The 17,500-nt window shown below is 57.3% G+C and overlaps 1 protein-coding gene across 2 annotated transcripts in view; it reads left to right on the forward strand.

The window, feature by feature from the left end:
* DYNC2I2 (dynein 2 intermediate chain 2) overlaps positions 1–17,500 on the forward strand; it is a 30,377-nt gene that overhangs the window by 7,255 nt on the left and 5,622 nt on the right. The window contains exons 4-7 of one of the 2 annotated variants that reach the window (XM_053374100.1): positions 1,932–2,089; positions 8,184–8,293; positions 10,970–11,128; positions 16,944–17,179. In XM_053374100.1, coding sequence (XP_053230075.1) covers positions 1,932–2,089; positions 8,184–8,293; positions 10,970–11,128; positions 16,944–17,179 — 663 coding nt within the window. The remainder of the gene's footprint in view (positions 1–1,931; positions 2,090–8,183; positions 8,294–10,969; positions 11,129–16,943; positions 17,180–17,500) is intronic. The other variant, XM_053374101.1, reaches the window with a different exon arrangement.

A 17,500-nucleotide genomic window follows, 5' to 3' on the forward strand; every position in this document is an offset into this window, starting at 1 on the left:
TTTGCCCCATAGATATTTCCCCCGAATATATTTCCACCAGAGATATTTTGCCCCATAGATATTTCACCCCGAATATATTTTCCCCGAATATATTCCCCCCTGGAGATATTTCACCTGAAGATATTTCACCCCAAAGATATTTCACCCCAAAGATATTTCACCCCAAAGATATTTCACCCCGAATATATTCCCCATGGAGATATTTTGCCCCATAGATATTTCCCCCCGAATATATTTTCCTCCGAAGATTTTTCTCCCCAGAGATATTCCCCCCCGGAGATTTTTCTCCCCAGAGATATTTCACCCCAAAGATATTTCCCCCATATATATTTCCCCTCCAATATATTTCCCCTCGGAGATTTTTCTCCCCAGAGATATTTCACCCCAAAGATATTTCCCCCATATATATTTCCCCCCCAATATATTTCCCCTCGGAGATTTTTCTCCCCAGAGATATTTCACCCCAAAGATATTTCCGCCATATATATTTCCCCCCCCCAATATATTTCCCCCCGGAGATTTTTCTCCCCAGAGATATTTCACCCCAAAGATATTTCCCCCATATATATTTCCCCCCCAATATATTTCCCCCCGGAGAATTTTCTCCCCAGAGATATTTCACCCCAGAGATATTTCACCCCAAAGATATTTTCCCCATATATATTTCCCCCCAATATATTCCCCCCAAAGATTTTTCACCCCAAAGATATTTCCCCCGAAGATTTTTCTCCCCAGAGATATTTCACCCCAAATATATTCCCCATGGTGATATTTTCCCCATATATATTTCCCCCCGTATATATTTTCCTCCGAAGATTTTTCACCCCAAAGATATTTCCCCTGAAGATTTTTCTCCCCAATGATATTTCACCCCGAATATTTTCCCCCTGGAGATATTTTCCCCATATCTATTTCCCCCCAATATATTCCCCCCCTGGAGATATTTCCCCCCGAAGATTTTTCACCCCAAAGATATTTCACCCCAAAGATATTTCCCCCAGAGATATTTCACCCCAAAGATATTCCCCCCGAAGATTTTTCACCCCAGATATTTCACCCCAAAGATATTTCCCCCGAAGATTTTTCTCCCCATATATATTTCACCCCGAATATATTCCCCCTGGAGATATTTTCCCCATATACATTTCCCCCCAATATATTTCCCCCCCCAATATATTTCCCCCCGGAGATTTTTCACCCCAAAGATATTTCACCCCAAAGATATTTCCTCCAGAGATATTTCACCCCAAAGATATTCCCCCCGAAGATTTTTCACCCCAGACATTTTACCCCGAAGATTTTTCTCCCCAGAGATATTTCACCCCGAATATATTCCCCCTGGAGATATTTTCCCCATATACATTTCCCCCCAATATATTTCCCCCCAATATATTTCCCCCCGGAGATTTTTCTCCCCAGAGATATTTCACCCCAAAGATATTTCCCCCATATATATTTCCCCCCAATATATTTCCCCCCCAATATATTTTCCCCCAGAGATTTTTCTCCCCAAAGATATTTCCCCCATATATATTTCCCCCCCCAATATATTTCCCCCCGGAGATTTTTCTCCCCAGAGATATTTCACCCGAAAGATATTCCCCCCGAAGATTTTTCACCCCAGATATTTCACCCCAAAGATATTTCCCCAAAGATTTTTCTCCCCAGAGATATTTCACCCCGAATATATTCCCCCTGGAGATATTTTCCCCATATATATTTCCCCCCCAATATATTTCCCCCCGGAGATTTTTCTCCCCAGAGATATTTCACCCCAAAGATATTTTCCCCATATATATTTCCGCCCAATATATTCCCCCCAGAGATTTTTCACCCCAGAGATATTTCACCCCAAAGATCTTTCACCCCAAAGATATTTCACCCCGAATATATCCCCCCAGCTTCCTTTCTCCCCCTATCTCTCCCCCCAGATTGGACGACGGCGACTGGGGGGCCGACAAATCCTACGTCTGCGCCTGGAACCTCGACCGCCGGGCCCCCGACCCCCAGCGCCCCGATCTCGTCCTGGACGCCCCCAGTGCCACTATGGGGCTGGCCTTCCACCCGCGCCGCCCGTCCGTCCTCGCCGGTAGGCCCGCCCTGGCGCCTGTCGGCCAATCCGGTGTCTCGTCCCTGCCGTCCCTATTGGTTCAAGCGGGAGGAAGGGGCGGGTCTTGCATCCCTTGGCCAATCCGGCCTCTCTCTCCCCACACCCGATTGGGTCCAGCAGGAGGAAGGGGCGGGTCTTGCATCCATTGGCCCATCCGGAGTCTCGTCCCTGCCGTCCCCAGCCCCTATTGGTTCAAGCGGGAGGAAGGGGCGGGTCTTCCATCCACCGGCCAATCCGGCCTCCTGTCCCCCCACCTTCCCCAAACCCCCTATTGGCTCTAGAGGGAGGAAGGGGCGGGTCTTGCATCCATTGGCCAATCCGGCGTCTCGTCCCCGCCTTCCCCAACCCCTATTGGCTCCAGCGGGAGGAAGGGGCGGGTCTTCCATCGGCCAATCCAGCGTCTCCTCTCCGTCTTCCCCAACCCGATTGGCTCCAGCGGGAGGAAGGGGCGGGTCTTGCATCCTGTCAGCCAATCCGGTGTCTCTCCCCCCGCCTTCCCCAACCCCAATTGGCTCTAGCGGGAGGAAGGGGCGGGTCTTCCATCCCATCGGCCAATCCGGCGTCTCGTCCCCGCCTTCCCCAACCCCTATTGGCTCCAGCGGGAGGAAGGGGCGGGTCTTCCATCCATCGGCCAATCCGGCGTCTCGTCCCCGCCTTCCCCAACCCCTATTGGTTCAAGCGGGAGAAAGGGGCGGGTCTTGCATCCATTGGCCAATCCGGCGTCTCGTCCCCGCCTTCCCCAACCCCTATTGGCTCCAGCGGGAGGAAGGGGCAGGTCTTGCATCCATCGGCCAATCCGGTGTCCCGTCCCCGCCTTCCCCAACCACTATTGGTTCAAGCGGAAGGAAGGGGCGGGTCTTCCATCCATTGGCCAATCCGGCGTCTCGTCCCCGCCTTCCCCAACCCCTATTGGCTCCAGCGGGAGGAAGGGGCGGGTCTTGCATCCATCGGCCAATCCGGTGTCCCGTCCCCGCCTTCCCCAACCACTATTGGTTCAAGCGGAAGGAAGGGGCGGGTCTTCCATCCATTGCCCAATTCGGCCTCCTGCCCCCCCCACCTTCCCCAAACCCCTATTGGCTCTAGCAGGAGGAAGGGGCGGGTCTTCCATCCATTGCCCAATTCGGCCTCCTGCCCCCCCACCTTCCCCAAACCCCTATTGGCTCTAGCAGGAGGAAGGGGCGGGTCTTCCATCCCATCGGCCAACCCGGCATCTCATCCCCCCAGTTCCTTCCCCAACCACTATTGGCTCTATCAGGAGGAAGGGGCGGGTCTTCCATCCCATCGGCCAATCCGGCGTCTCGTCCGCCCGCCTTCCGCAACCCCTATTGGCTCTAGCAGCAGGAAGGGGCGGGTCTTACGTCCCGTCGGCCAATCCGGCCTCTCTCCCCACACCCGATTGGCTCCAGCAGGAGGAAGGGACGGATCCTGCGTCCCGTCGGCCAATCCGGCCTCCTGTCCCCCCACCTTCCCCAAACCCCTATTGGCTCTAGAGGGAGGAAGGGGCGGGTCTTGCGTCCCTTGGCCAATCCGGCCTCTCTCTCCCCACACCCGATTAGGTCCAGCAGGAGGAAGGGGCGGGTCTTGCATCCATCGGCCAATCCGGTGTCTCTTCCCCCCACCGTCCCCAACCCCTATTGGCTCTAGCGGGAGTAAGGGGCGTGTCCTGCGTCCCGTTGGGCAATCCGGCCTCCTGTCCCCCCACCTTCCCCAAACCCCTATTGGCTCCAGCAGGAGGAAGGGGCGGGTCTTGCGTCCCTTGGCCAATCCGGCCTCTCTCTCCCCACACCCGATTGGGTCCAGCAGGAGGAAGGGGCGGGTCTTGCATCCATCGGCCAATCCGGTGTCTTGTCCCCGCCTTCCCCAACCACTATTGGCTCCAGCGGGAGGGCGGGGCGGGTCTTCCATCCCATCGGCCAATCCGGCGTCTCGTCCCCGCCTTCCCCAACCACTATTGGTTCAAGCGGGAGGAAGGGGCGGGTCTTGCATCCATCGGCCAATCCGGTGTCTCGTCCCTGCCTTCCCCAACCCCTATTGGTTCAAGCGGGAGGAAGGGGCGGGTCTTCCATCCCATCGGCCAATCCGGCGTCTCGTCCCCGCCTTCCCCAACCCCTATTGGCTCCAGCGGGAGGAATGGGCGGGTCTTGCATCCATAGGCCAATCCGGTGTCTCGTCCCCGCCTTCCCCAACCACTATTGGTTCAAGCGGGAGGAAGGGGCGGGTCTTGCATCCATCGGTCAATCCGGTGTCTCGTCCCTGCCTTCCCCAACCCCTATTGGTTCAAGCGGGAGGAATGGGCGGGTCTTCCATCCCATCGGCCAATCCGGCGTCTCGTCCCCGCCTTCCCCAACCCCTATTGGCTCCAGCGGGAGGAATGGGCGGGTCTTGCATCCATAGGCCAATCCGGTGTCTCGTCCCCGCCTTCCCCAACCACTGTTGGTTCAAGCGGGAGGAAGGGGCGGGTCTTGCATCCATCGGCCAATCCGGTGTCTCGTCCCCGCCTTCCCCAACCCCTATTGGCTCTAGCAGCAGGAAGGGGCGGGTCTTACGTCCCGTCGGCCAATCCGGCCTCTCTCTCCCCAACCCAATCGTCTCCAGTGGGAGGAAGGGGCGGGTCTTCCCTCCCTCGGCCAATCGGGCGCCTCCTTTCCCCTCTCAGTGGGGCTGTTCAGTGGGGAAGTCTTGCTGTGGGGCCAGCGGGAGGAAGGGGCGGGTCTTCCATCCCCTCAGCCAATCCAGCCTCTCTCTCCCCAACCCGATCGTCTCCAGCGGCAGGAAGGGGCGGGTCTTCCCTCCCTTGGCCAATCCGGCGTCTCCTTTCCCCTCGCAGTGGGGCTGTTCAGTGGGGAAGTTCTAGTGTGGGGCAAGCAGGAGGAAGGGGCGGGTCTTCCATCCCATCGGCCAATCCAGCGTCTCGTCTCCGTCTTCCCCAACCCGATTGGCTCCAGCAGGAGGAAGGGGCGGGTCCTGCTTCCCGTTGGCCATTCCGGCCTCCTGTCCCCCCACCTTCCTCAAACCCCTATTGGCTCTAGCGGGTGGAAGGGGCGGGTCTTCCATCCCATCGGCCAACCCGGTGTCTCGTCCCCGCCTACCCCAACCCCTATTGGCTCTAGCAGGAGGAAGGGGCGGGTCTTGCATCCAGTGGCCAATCCGGTGTCTCGTCCCCGTCTTCCCCAACCACTGTTGGTTCAAGCGGGAGGAAGGGGCGGGTCTTGCATACATTGGCCAATCCGGCGTCTCGTCCCCGCCTACCCCAACCCCATTGGCTCTAGCAGGAGGAAGGGGCGGGTCTTCCGTCCCGTCAGCCAATCTGCCGTCTCTCCCCCCAACCCGATCGTCTCCAGCGGGAGGAAGGGGCAGGTCTTCCCTCCCTCGGCCAATCGGGCGTCTCCTTTCCCCTCGCAGTGGGGCTGTTCAGTGGGGAAGTCTTGCTGTGGGGCTAGCAGGAGGAAGAGGCGGGTCTTCCGTCCCTCGGCCAATCCGGCCTCTCCCCAACCCGATCGTCTCCAGCGGCAGGAAGGGGCAGGTCTTCCCTCCCTCGGCCAATCCGGCGTCTCCTTTCCCCTCACAGTGGGGCTGTTCAGTGTGGAAGTTCTAGTGTGGGGCAAGCAGGAGGAAGGGGCGGGTCTTCCGTCCCTCGGCCAATCCGGCCTCTCCCCAACCCAATCGTCTCCAGCGGGAGGAAGGGGCGGGACTTGCGTCCCTCGGGCAATCGGGCGCCTCTCTTTCTCTCGCAGTGGGGCTGTTCAGTGGGGCAAGCGGGAGGAAGAGGCAGGTCTGCCTTCCCATTGGCCAATCTGGCCTCTCCCTCCCCAACCCCATTGGCTCCAGCGGCAGGAAGGGGCGGGTCTTCCCTCCCTCGGCCAATCGGGCGCCTCCTCTCCCCTCGCAGTGGGGCTGTTCAGTGGGGAAGTCCTGTTGTGGAACTAGTTGGGGGGCGGGTCCTGCATCCCATTGGCCAATCCGGCGTCTCGTTCCTGCCTTCCCCACACCTGATTGGAGCCAGCGGGAGGAAGGGGCGGGGTCTTCCCTCCCTCGGCCAATCGGGCGCCTCTCTTCCCTCGCAGTGGGGCTGTGCAGTGGGGCAAGTGGGAGGAAGAGGCAGGTCTTCCATCCCATTGGCCAATCCGGCCTCTCCCTCCCCAACCCCATTGGCTCCAGCGGGAGGAAGGGGCGGGTCTTCCCTCCCTCGGCCAATCGGGCGCCTCCTCTCCCCTCGCCGTGGGGCTGTTCAGTGGGGAAGTCTTGCTGTGGGGCTAGTTGAGGGTGGGTCCTGCATCCCATTTGCCAATCCGGCATCTCGTTCCTGCCTTCCCCACACCTGATTGGAGCCAGCGGGAGGAAGGGGCGGGTCTTCCCTCCCTCGGCCAATCGGGCGCCTCCTCTCCCCTCGCCGTGGGGCTGTTCATTGGGGAAGTCCTGTTGGGGGGCTAGTTGGGGGGCGGGTCCTGCATCCCATCGGCCAATCCGGCGTCTCGTTCCTGCCTTCCCCACACCTGATTGGAGCCAGCGGGAGGAAGGGGCGGGTCTTCCCTCCCTCGGCCAATCGGGCGCCTCTCTTCCCTCACAGTGGGGCTGTTCAGTGGGGCAAGCGGGAGGAAGAGGCAGGTCCCATTGGCCAATCTGGCCTCTCCCTCCCCAACCCCATTGGCTCCAGTGGCCGGAAGGGGCGGGTCTTCCCTCCCTCGGCCAATCGGGCGTCTCCTCTCCCCTCGCAGTGGGGCTGTTCAGTGGGGAAGTTCTAGTGTGGGGCAAGCAGGAGGAAGGGGCGGGTCTTCCGTCCCATTGGCCAATCTGCCGTCTCGTCTCCGTCTTCCCCAACCTGATTGGAGCCAGCGGGAGGAAGGGGCGGGTCTTCCCTCCCTCGGCCAATCGGGCGCCTCTCTTTCCTCGCAGTGGGGCTGTTCAGTGGGGCAAGCGGGAGGAAGAGGCAGGTCTGCCATCCCATAGACCAATCCGGCCTCTCCCTCCCCAACCTCATTGGCTCCAGCGGCAGGATGGGGCGGGTCTTCCCTCCCTCGGCCAATCGGGCGCCTCTTCTCCCCTCGCCGTGGGGCTGTTCAGTGGGGAAGTCCTGTTGGGGGGCTAGTTGGGGGGCGGGTCCTGCATCCCATCGGCCAATCCGGCGTCTCGTTCCTGCCTTCCCCACACCTGATTGGAGCCAGCGGGAGGAAGGGGCGGGTCTTCCCTCCCTCGGCCAATCGGGCATCTCCTCTCCCCTCGCCGTGGGGCTGTTCAGTGGGGAAGTCCTGTTGGGGGGCTAGTTGGGGGGCGGGTCCTGCATCCCATCGGCCAATCCGGCGTCTCGTTCCTGCCTTCCCTACACCTGATTGGAGCCAGCGGGAGGAAGGGGCGGGTCTTCCCTCCCTCGGCCAATCGGGCGCCTCCTCTCCCCTCGCAGTGGGGCTGTTCAGTGGGGAAGTCCTGTTGGGGGGCTAGTTGGGGGGCGGGTCCTGCATCCCATCGGCCAATCCGGTGTCTCGTTCCTGCCTTCCCCACACCTGATTGGAGCCAGCAGGAGGAAGGGGCGGGTCTTCCCTCCCTCGGCCAATCGGGCATCTCCTCTCCCCTCGACGTGGGGCTGTTCAGTGGGGAAGTCTTGCTGTGGGGCTAGTTGGGGGCGGGTCCTGCATCCCATTTGCCAATCCGGCGTCTCGTTCCTGCCTTCCCCACACCTGATTGGAGCCAGCGGGAGGAAGGGGCGGGTCTTCCCTCCCTCGGCCAATCGGGCGCCTCTCTTCCCTCACAGTGGGGCTGTTCAGTGGGGCAAGCGGGAGGAAGAGGCAGGTCCCATTGGCCAATCCGACCTCTCCCTCCCCAACCCCATTGGCTCCAGCGGCAGGAAGGGGCGGGTCTTCCCTCCCTCGGCCAATCCGGCGTCTCCTTTCCCCTCACAGTGGGGCTGTTCAGTGGGGAAGTTCTAGTGTGGGGCAAGCAGGAGGAAGGGGCGGGTCTTCCGTCCCATTGGCCAATCCGGTGTCTCGTTCCTGCCTTCCCCACACCTGATTGGAGCCAGCGGGAGGAAGGGGCGGGCCTTCCCTCCCTCGGCCAATCGGGTGCCTCTCTCCCCTCGCAGTGGGGCTGTTCAGTGGGGAAGTCCTGGTCTGGGACACCGGCCGGCCGGAAGACCCACTGATCTGGAGGAGCGGCATGACGGACGACTCGCACACGGACCCCGTGTACCAGGTAGGTCAAAAGGGGTCAGGTGACCCCGGGGAGGGCGGGTCCCGGTCTGACTTCCTGTCATGGGAGCCAGGGAAGGAAGTGTCCCTTGCTGACTTCCTGTCATGTGATGCAGGACGACTCGCACACGGACCCCGTGTACCCGGTAGGGAAAAGCGGGTCAGGTGACCCGGGGAGGGCGGGGCCCTGTCTGACTTCCTGTCGTGTGAGCCAGGGAAGGAAGTGGCCCCTTTCACTTCCTGTTATGTGATACAGGGAAGGAAGTGTCCCTTTCTGACTTCCTGTCATGTGAAACAGGACGACTCGCACACGGACCCCCGGAAAAGGGGTCAGGTGACCCGGGGGAGGGCAGGTCCCTTGCTGACTTCCTGTCGTGGGACCTGGCACAGGAAGTGTCCCTGTTTCGGCCATGTGACTCAGTGAAGGGCGTGTCCCTTCCTGTCTTCCTGTCATGTGACCTGGCATAGGATGTGTCTTTCTGACTTCCTGTCGCTTGACCCAGCATAGGAAGTGTGTCTTTCTGACTTCCTGTCGCTTGACCCAGCATAGGAAGTGTGTCTTTCTGACTTCCTGTCGCTTGACCCAGCATAGGAAGTGTGTCTTTCTGACTTCCTGTCATTTGACCCAACATAGGATGTGTCCCTTTCTGTCTTCTTGTCATGTGACCCAGAATAGGATGTGCTCCTTTCTGACTTCCTGTCATGTGATCCAGTGAAGGGTGTTTCCCTTTCTGACTTCCTGTCATGTGACTCAGTGAAGGATGTGTCCTTTTGGGGTCTGGTCATGTGATCCAGGGAAGGATGTGTTCCTTTCCGACTTCCTGTCATGTGACATAGCATAGGATGTGTTCCTTTCTGACTTCCTGTCGTGTGATCCAGGGAAGGGTGTTTCCCTTTCTGACTTCCTGTCATGTGACTCAGTGAAGGATGTGTCCCTTTGTGGTCTGGTCATGTGACTTAGTGCAGGATGTGTTCCTTTCCGACTTCCTGTCATGTGACATAGCATAGGATGTGTTCCTTTCTGACTTCCTGTCTTGTGATCCAGGGAAGGGTGTGCTCCTTTCTGACTTCCTGTCTTGTGATCCAGGGAAGGGTGTTTCCCTTTCTGACTTCCTGTCATGTGACATAGCATAGGATGTGTTCCTTTCTGACTTCCTGTCGTGTGATCCAGGGAAGGGTGTGCCCCTTTCTGACTTCCTGTCATGTGACTCGGTGAAGGATGTGTCCCGGTCATGTGACATTTCTGTCTTCTGGTCATGTGATCCAAGGATGTGTTCTGGTCATGTGATCCAGGGAAGGATGTGTCAAGGTCATGTGATCCAGGGGAGGGTGTGTCCCTTTCTGACTTCCTGTCATGTGACCCAGGGAAGGATGTGGCCCTTTGTGGTCTGGTCATGTGATCCAGGGAAGAGTGTGTCCCTTTCGGACTTCCTGTCATGTGACTTGGTGAAGGGCGTGTCCCTTTGGGGTCTGGTCATGTGATCCAGGGAAGGATGTGCCGTTTTCTGACTTCCTGTCATGTGACCCAGCATAGGATGTGCCACCGTCTTCTGGTCATGTGACCCAGGGAAGGGCGTGTCCCGCTGTCTTCTGGTCATGTGACTTAGTGCAGGATGTGTCCCTTTCTGACTTCCTGTCATGTGACCCAGCATAGGAAGTGCCCCTTTCTTACTTCCTGTCATATGACCCAGCATAGGATTTGTCCCTTTGTGGTCTGGTCATGTGACCCAGGGATGGATGTGTCCCTTTCGGACTTCCTGTCATGTGATCCGGTGAAGGATGTGTCCCGGTCATGTGACCTGGCATAGGATGTGTCCCTTTCTGTCTTCCTGTCATGTGACCCTGCATAGGATCTGTTCCTTTCTGACTTCCTGTCATATGACCCAGCATAGGATGTGCCCTTTTCTGACTTCCTGTCATGTGACCAAGCATTTATTATTATTTTTTAGTTTAATTTTACTTTAATTTTTTACTTTAATTTTACTTTAATTTTTTAGTCTAATTTTACTTTAGTTTTCAGGTTTAATTTTTTGGTTTAATTTTTTGGTTTAATTTTAGTTGAATATTAAATTAAAGTGAAAAATTAAACTAAAATTATTGTTTAATTTTTTTAGTTTAATTTTAATTTTCATTTAATTTTTAATTAAACTAAAAAATTAAACTAAAATTATAGTTTAATTTTAGTTTAATTTTCTAGTTTAATTTTAGCTTAATTTTACTTTAATTTTTTAGTTTAATAGTAGTTTAATTTTTTCGTTTAATTTTCATTTAATTTTTTCGTTTAATTGTTGTTTAATTTTTTCGTTTAATTTTTTCAATCGGAAATCAAAGATGGCCGCCCGCCCTTTGCCCCCATCAGGTGACCTGGCTGATAGTTGTTTTCATTTCATTTCATCATTTCATTTTATTTTATATTCTTTTCTCATGGGAAAAAAGGGACGAGAGGGTTTATTTATTTTTATTTTTATTTTAAAATTTTGATTTGATTTGATTTTGATTTGATTTTGATTTTAACTTTAACTTTAATTTTAATTTAATTTTAATTTATTTTTTTAATTTTAATTTGACTTGCTTTTGCTTTTAATGCTAATTTTAATTTTGATTTTTGATTTTGATAATTTTGATTTTGATTTTTTGAATTGGAAATCAAACATGGCCGCCCACCCTTTCCCCCCATCAGGTGACCTGGCTCCCGGGTGACAAACAGCCCCGCCTCCTGAGCTCCTCGACTGACGGCAAGATCCTCCTATGGCAGGAGGGGAATGACGGGCTCCTCGAACCCGTGGCCGGCTTCGCCTTGGCCCTGCAGCAGATCCCCCGGGGGGCCAGGCCCAAGAAGGTCAGTTGGGGGTCAGGGTTGGGGGTCAGGGTTGGGAGTCGGGGTCGGGGTCAAGTTCGAGGCTTGGGGTTGGGGGTCAGGGTTGGGGGTCAGGGAGAGACCCTATAAGGGGGTCCCAGGAGATTGTTACCCGTGGGTTGGGGGTCGGGGTTGGGGGTCATGGTCGGGCGTCAGGGTTGGGGGTCAGAGGTTGGGGTTGGGGGTCAGGGTTGGGGGTTGGGGGTCAGGGAGAGACCCTATAAGGGGGTCCCGGGAGATTGTTACCTGTCGGGTTGGGGGTCAGGGTTGGGGGGTCAGGATTGGGGTCAGGTTGGGGATCACAGATCGGGGTTGGGGGTCAGGGTTGGGGTTGAGGGTCAGGGTTGGGGGTTGGGAAGATACTCTTTACGGGAGTCCTGGGAGAACGTTGCCCCATAACCTGCCCCGAGGGTGTCCTCCTATAGGGAGATGGTTCTCCTATAGGGTGTTCTGAGTGGGTCAGGGTTGGGGGTCAGGGTTGGGGGTCAGGGGTTGGGGGTCGGGGTCAAGTTCGAGGCTTGGGGTTAGGGGTCGGGCTTGGGAGTTGGGGAGAGACCCTATAAGGGGGTCCCGGGAGATTGTTACCCGTGGGTTGGGGGTCATGGTCGGTGTCAGGGTTGGGGGTCAGGGTCTGGGTTGGGGGTGAGGGAGAGACCCTATAAGGGGATCCCGGGAGATTGTTACCCGTTGGGTTGGGGGTTGGGGTTTGGGGTCAGGGTTAGGGGTCGGGGTTGGGCGTCAGGGTTGGGGGTCAGAGGTTGGGGTTGGGAGTCAGAGGTTGGGGTTGGGAGTCAGGGTTGGGGGTCAGGGTCAGGGTTGGGGGTCAGGGAGAGACCCTATAAGGGGTCCCGGGAGATTGTTACCCGTCGGGTTGGGGGTCAGGGTTGGAGGTCGGGGTTGGGGGTTGGGGGTCGGGCTTGGGGGTCAGGGAGAGACCCTATAAGGGGGTCCCGACAGATCATTACCCGTTGGGTTGGGGGTCAGGGTTGGGGGTCATGGTGTCAGGGTTGGGCATCAGGGTTGGGGGTCAGAGGTTGGGGTTGGGAATCAGAGGTTGGGGGTCAGGGGTCAGGGTTGGGGGTCAGGGTTAGGGGTCGGGGGTCAGGGAAAGACCCTATAAGGGGGTCCCGGGAGATCATTATCCGTCAGGTTGGGTGTCAGGGTTGGAGGTCGGGGTTGGGGGTCAGGGTTGGGGGTCAGGGTCAGGGTTGGGGGTCAGGGAGAGACCCTATAAGGGGATCCCGGGAGATCGTTACCCGTTGGGTTGGGGGTCGGGGTTGGGGGTCATGGTTGGTGTCAGGGTTGGGCGTCAGGGTTGGGGGTCAGAGGTTGGGGTTGGGGGTCAGGGGTCAGGGTTGGGGTCAGGGTTGGGGGTCGGGGAGAGACCCTATAAGGGGGTGCCGGGAGATCGTTACCCGTTGGGTTGGGGTTGGGGGTCAGGGTCGGGGGTCGGGGAGAGACCCTATAAGGGGGTCCCGGGAGATTGTTACCCGTGGGTTGGGGCTCAGGGTGTTCTGAGGGAGTTGGGGGGAATGTTCTCCTATAGGGTGCTCCTTAGGGGTCGAGGGGGGGACCGTCATGCTATAGGGTGCTCTGAGGGAATTGGGGGGACTGTCATTCTATGGGGTGCTCTGAGGGACTTGGGGGTCAGAGCGACCATTATCCTATAGGGTGCTACGAGGGTGTCCAGGGGACCCTTATCCTATAGGGTGCTCCGAGGGACTTGGGGGTCAGGGGGACCCTTATCCTATAGGGTGCTACCTCTGGGAACGGGGGGAAGTCGGCCCCACGGCGGGAAACTCACGCCCCCCTCCTTCCTTCCTGCCCCACAGATTTCCCGTGGGGCCGCCCCGCTGGGGGTCACGGTCCTCTCCTTCTCCCTCTTTGAACCCTTCCTCCTCCTTCCCCACATCACTGCCCCCTAATCTCCTCCTCCTGCCCCACAGATTTCCTGTGTTAACTCATAGCCCCCTAATTTCCTCCTCCTGCCCCACAGATTTCCCCGGGGAACTCACAACCCCCTCATTTCCTACTCCTGCCCCACAGCATTATGGGGGGCGCCACCCTCCTGCCCCACAGATTTTCCGTGTTAACTCACAGCCCCCTCATTTCCTCCTCCTGCCCCACAGCATTATGGGGGGCGCCACCCTCCTGCCCCACAGATTTTCCGTGTTAACTCACAGCCCCCTCATTTCCTCCTCCTGCCCCAAAGCATTATGGGGGGCGCCACCCTCCTGCCCCACAGATTTCCTGTGTTAACTCACAGCCCCCTCATTTCCTCCTCCTGCCCCACAGCATTATGGGGGGCGCCACCCTCCTGCCCCACAGATTTTCCATGTTAACTCACAGCCCCCTCATTTCCTCCTCCTGCCCCAAAGATTTTCCGTGTTAACTCACAGCCCCCTCATTTCCTCCTCCTGCCCCACAGCATTATGGGGGGCTCCACCCTCCTGCCCCACAGATTTCCCGTGTTAACTCACAGCCCCCTCATTTCCTCCTCCTGCCCCACAGCATTATGGGGGGCGCCACCCTCCTGCCCCACATTTTCCGTGTTAACTCACAGCCCCCTCATTTCCTCCTCCTGCCCCACAGCATTATGGGGGGCGCCACCCTCCTGCCCCACAGATTTTCCGTGTTAACTCACAACCCCATTTCCTCCTCCTGCCCCACAGCATTATGGGGGGCTCCACCCTCCTGCCCCACAGATTTTCCGTGTTAACTCACAACCCCATTTCCTCCTCCTGCCCCACAGCATTATGGGGGGCGCCACCCTCCTGCCCCACAGATTTTCCGTGTTAACTCACAGCCCCCTCATTTCCTCCTCCTGCCCCACAGCATTATGGGGGGCTCCACCCTCCTGCCCCACAGATTTCCCGTGTTAACTCACAGCCCCCTCATTTCCTCCTCCTGCCCCACAGCATTATGGGGGGCTCCACCCTCCTGCCCCACAGATTTTCCGTGTTAACTCACAGCCCCCTCATTTCCTCCTCCTGCCCCACAGCATTATGGGGGGCGCCACCCTCCTGCCCCACAGATTTTCCGTGTTAACTCACAGCCCCCTCATTTCCTCCTCCTGCCCCACAGCATTATGGGGGGCGCCACCCTCCTGCCCCACAGATTTTCCATGTTAACTCACAACCCCATTTCCTCCTCCTGCCCCACAGCATTATGGGGGGCGCCACCCTCCTGCCCCACAGATTTTCCGTGTTAACTCACAGCCCCCTCATTTCCTCCTCCTGCCCCACAGCATTATGGGGGGCGCCACCCTCCTGCCCCACAGATTTTCTGTGTTAACTCACAGCCCCCTCATTTCCTCCTCCTGCCCCACAGCATTATGGGGGGCGCCACCCTCCTGCCCCACAGATTTTCAGTGTTAACTCACAGCCCCCTCATTTCCTCCTCCTGCCCCACAGCATTATGGGGGCGCCACCCTCCTGCCCCACAGATTTCCCCTGGGAACTCACAGCCCCCTCATTTCCTCCTCCTGCCCCACAGCATTATGGGGGGCGCCACCCTCCTGCCCCACAGATTTTCCGTGTTAACTCACAACCCCATTTCCTCCTCCTGCCCCACAGCATTATGGGGGGCGCCACCCTCCTGCCCCACAGATTTTCCGTGTTAACTCACAGCCCCCTCATTTCCTCCTCCTGCCCCACAGCATTATGGGGGGCTCCACCCTCCTGCCCCACAGATTTTCTGTGTTAACTCACAGCCCCCTCATTTCCTCCTCCTGCCCCACAGCATTATGGGGGGCGCCACCCTCCTGCCCCACAGATTTTCAGTGTTAACTCACAGCCCCCTCATTTCCTCCTCCTGCCCCACAGCATTATGGGGGCGCCACCCTCCTGCCCCACAGATTTCCCCTGGGAACTCACAGCCCCCTCATTTCCTCCTCCTGCCCCACAGCATTATGGGGGGCGCCACCCTCCTGCCCCACAGATTTCCCGTGTTAACTCACAGCCCCCTCATTTCCTCCTCCTGCCCCACAGCATTATGGGGGGCGCCACCCTCCTGCCCCACAGATTTTCCGTGTTAACTCACAGCCCCCTCATTTCCTCCTCCTGCCCCACAGCATTATGGGGGGCGCCACCCTCCTGCCCCACAGATTTTCCGTGTGAACTCACAGCCCCCTCATTTCCTCCTCCTGCCCCACAGCATTATGGGGGGCGCCACCCTCCTGCCCCACAGATTTTCCGTGTTAACTCACAGCCCCCTCATTTCCTCCTCCTGCCCCACAGCATTATGGGGGGCGCCACCCTCCTGCCCCACAGATTTTCCATGTTAACTCACAGCCCCCTCATTTCCTCCTCCTGCCCCACAGCATTATGGGGGGCGCCACCCTCCTGCCCCACAGATTTTCCGTGTTAACTCACAGCCCCCTCATTTCCTCCTCCTGCCCCACAGCATTATGGGGGGCGCCACCCTCCTGCCCCACAGATTTTCCGTGTTAACTCACAACCCCATTTCCTCCTCCTGCCCCACAGCATTATGGGGGGCTCCACCCTCCTGCCCCACAGATTTTCCGTGTTAACTCACAGCCCCCTCATTTCCTCCTCCTGCCCCACAGCATTATGGGGGGCGCCACCCTCCTGCCCCACAGATTTTCCGTGTTTACTCACAGCCCCCTCATTTCCTCCTCCTGCCCCACAGCATTATGGGGGGCGCCACCCTCCTGCCCCCCAGATTTTCCGTGTTAACTCACAGCCCCCTCATTTCCTCCTCCTGCCCCACAGCATTATGGGGGGCGCCACCCTCCTGCCCCACAGATTTTCCATGTTAACTCACAGCCCCCTCATTTCCTCCTCCTGCCCCACAGCATTATGGGGGGCGCCACCCTCCTGCCCCACAGATTTTCCATGTTAACTCACAACCCCATTTCCTCCTCCTGCCCCACAGCATTATGGGGGGCGCCACCCTCCTGCCCCACAGATTTTCCGTGTTAACTCACAACCCCATTTCCTCCTGCTGCCCCACAGCATTATGGGGGGCTCCACCCTCCTGCCCCACAGATTTTCCGTGTTAACTCACAGCCCCCTCATTTCCTCCTCCTGCCCCACAGCATTATGGGGGGCGCCACCCTCCTGCCCCACAGATTTTCCATGTTAACTCACAGCCCCCTCATTTCCTCCTCCTGCCCCACAGCATTATGGGGGGCGCCACCCTCCTGCCCCACAGATTTTCCATGTTAACTCACAACCCCATTTCCTCCTCCTGCCCCACAGCATTATGGGGGGCGCCACCCTCCTGCCCCACAGATTTTCCGTGTTAACTCACAACCCCATTTCCTCCTGCTGCCCCACAGCATTATGGGGGGCTCCACCCTCCTGCCCCACAGATTTTCCGTGTTAACTCACAGCCCCCTCATTTCCTCCTCCTGCCCCACAGCATTATGGGGGGGCTCCACCCTCCTGCCCCACAGATTTCCCGTGTTAACTCACAGCCCCCTCATTTCCTCCTCCTGCCCCACAGCATTATGGGGGGCGCCACCCTCCTGCCCCACAGATTTTCCGTGTTAACTCACAACCCCATTTCCTCCTCCTGCCCCACAGCATTATGGGGCGCGCCACCCTCCTGCCCCACAGATTTTCCGTGTTAACTCACAAACCCATTTCCTCCTCCTGCCCCACAGCATTATGGGGGGCGCCACCCTCCTGCCCCACAGATTTTCCGTGTTAACTCACAGCCCCCTCATTTCCTCCTCCTGCCCCACAGCATTATGGGGGGCGCCACCCTCCTGCCCCACAGATTTTCCGTGTAAACTCACAACCTCCTCATTTCCTCCTCTCCCGCCCCACAGATTTCCCGTGGGGCCACGCTGCTGGGGGTCACGGCCCTCTCCTTCTCCCCCTTTGACCCCACGGTCTTCATCGCGGGGACCGAAGGGGGCGACGTCCTCAAGTGCTGGGCGGGGGCCGAGACCCCCGCCGTGGGGCCGCACTTGGGGGGCGGCCTGCCCCTCAAGGCCCCCGCCCAGCTGGCCTTTGCGCCCCACGGCGGGCCCGTCTACTCAGTCAGCTGCTCGCCGTTCCACAGGTGAGGCCCGGGCCGTTTATTATTATTATTATTATTATTATTATTATTATTATTATTACTACTACTAGTAGTAGTGAGCCAGAGGCAGCTATTATTATTGTTGTTGTTGTTGTTGTTGTTACTAGTAGTAGTAGTGAGCCAGAGGCTGCTATTATTATTATTATTATTATTATTATTATTATTATTCTTATTCTTATTCTTATTATTATTCTTATTCTTATTATTGTTACTAGTAGTAGTAGTGAGCCAGAGGCTGCTGCTATTATTATTATTATTATTATTATTATTATTATTATTATTATCATTATCATTATCATTATT

The sequence above is a fragment of the Podarcis raffonei genome, chromosome Z (genome assembly GCF_027172205.1).
Source record: "Podarcis raffonei isolate rPodRaf1 chromosome Z, rPodRaf1.pri, whole genome shotgun sequence".
Classification (NCBI taxonomy): domain Eukaryota; kingdom Metazoa; phylum Chordata; class Lepidosauria; order Squamata; family Lacertidae; genus Podarcis; species Podarcis raffonei.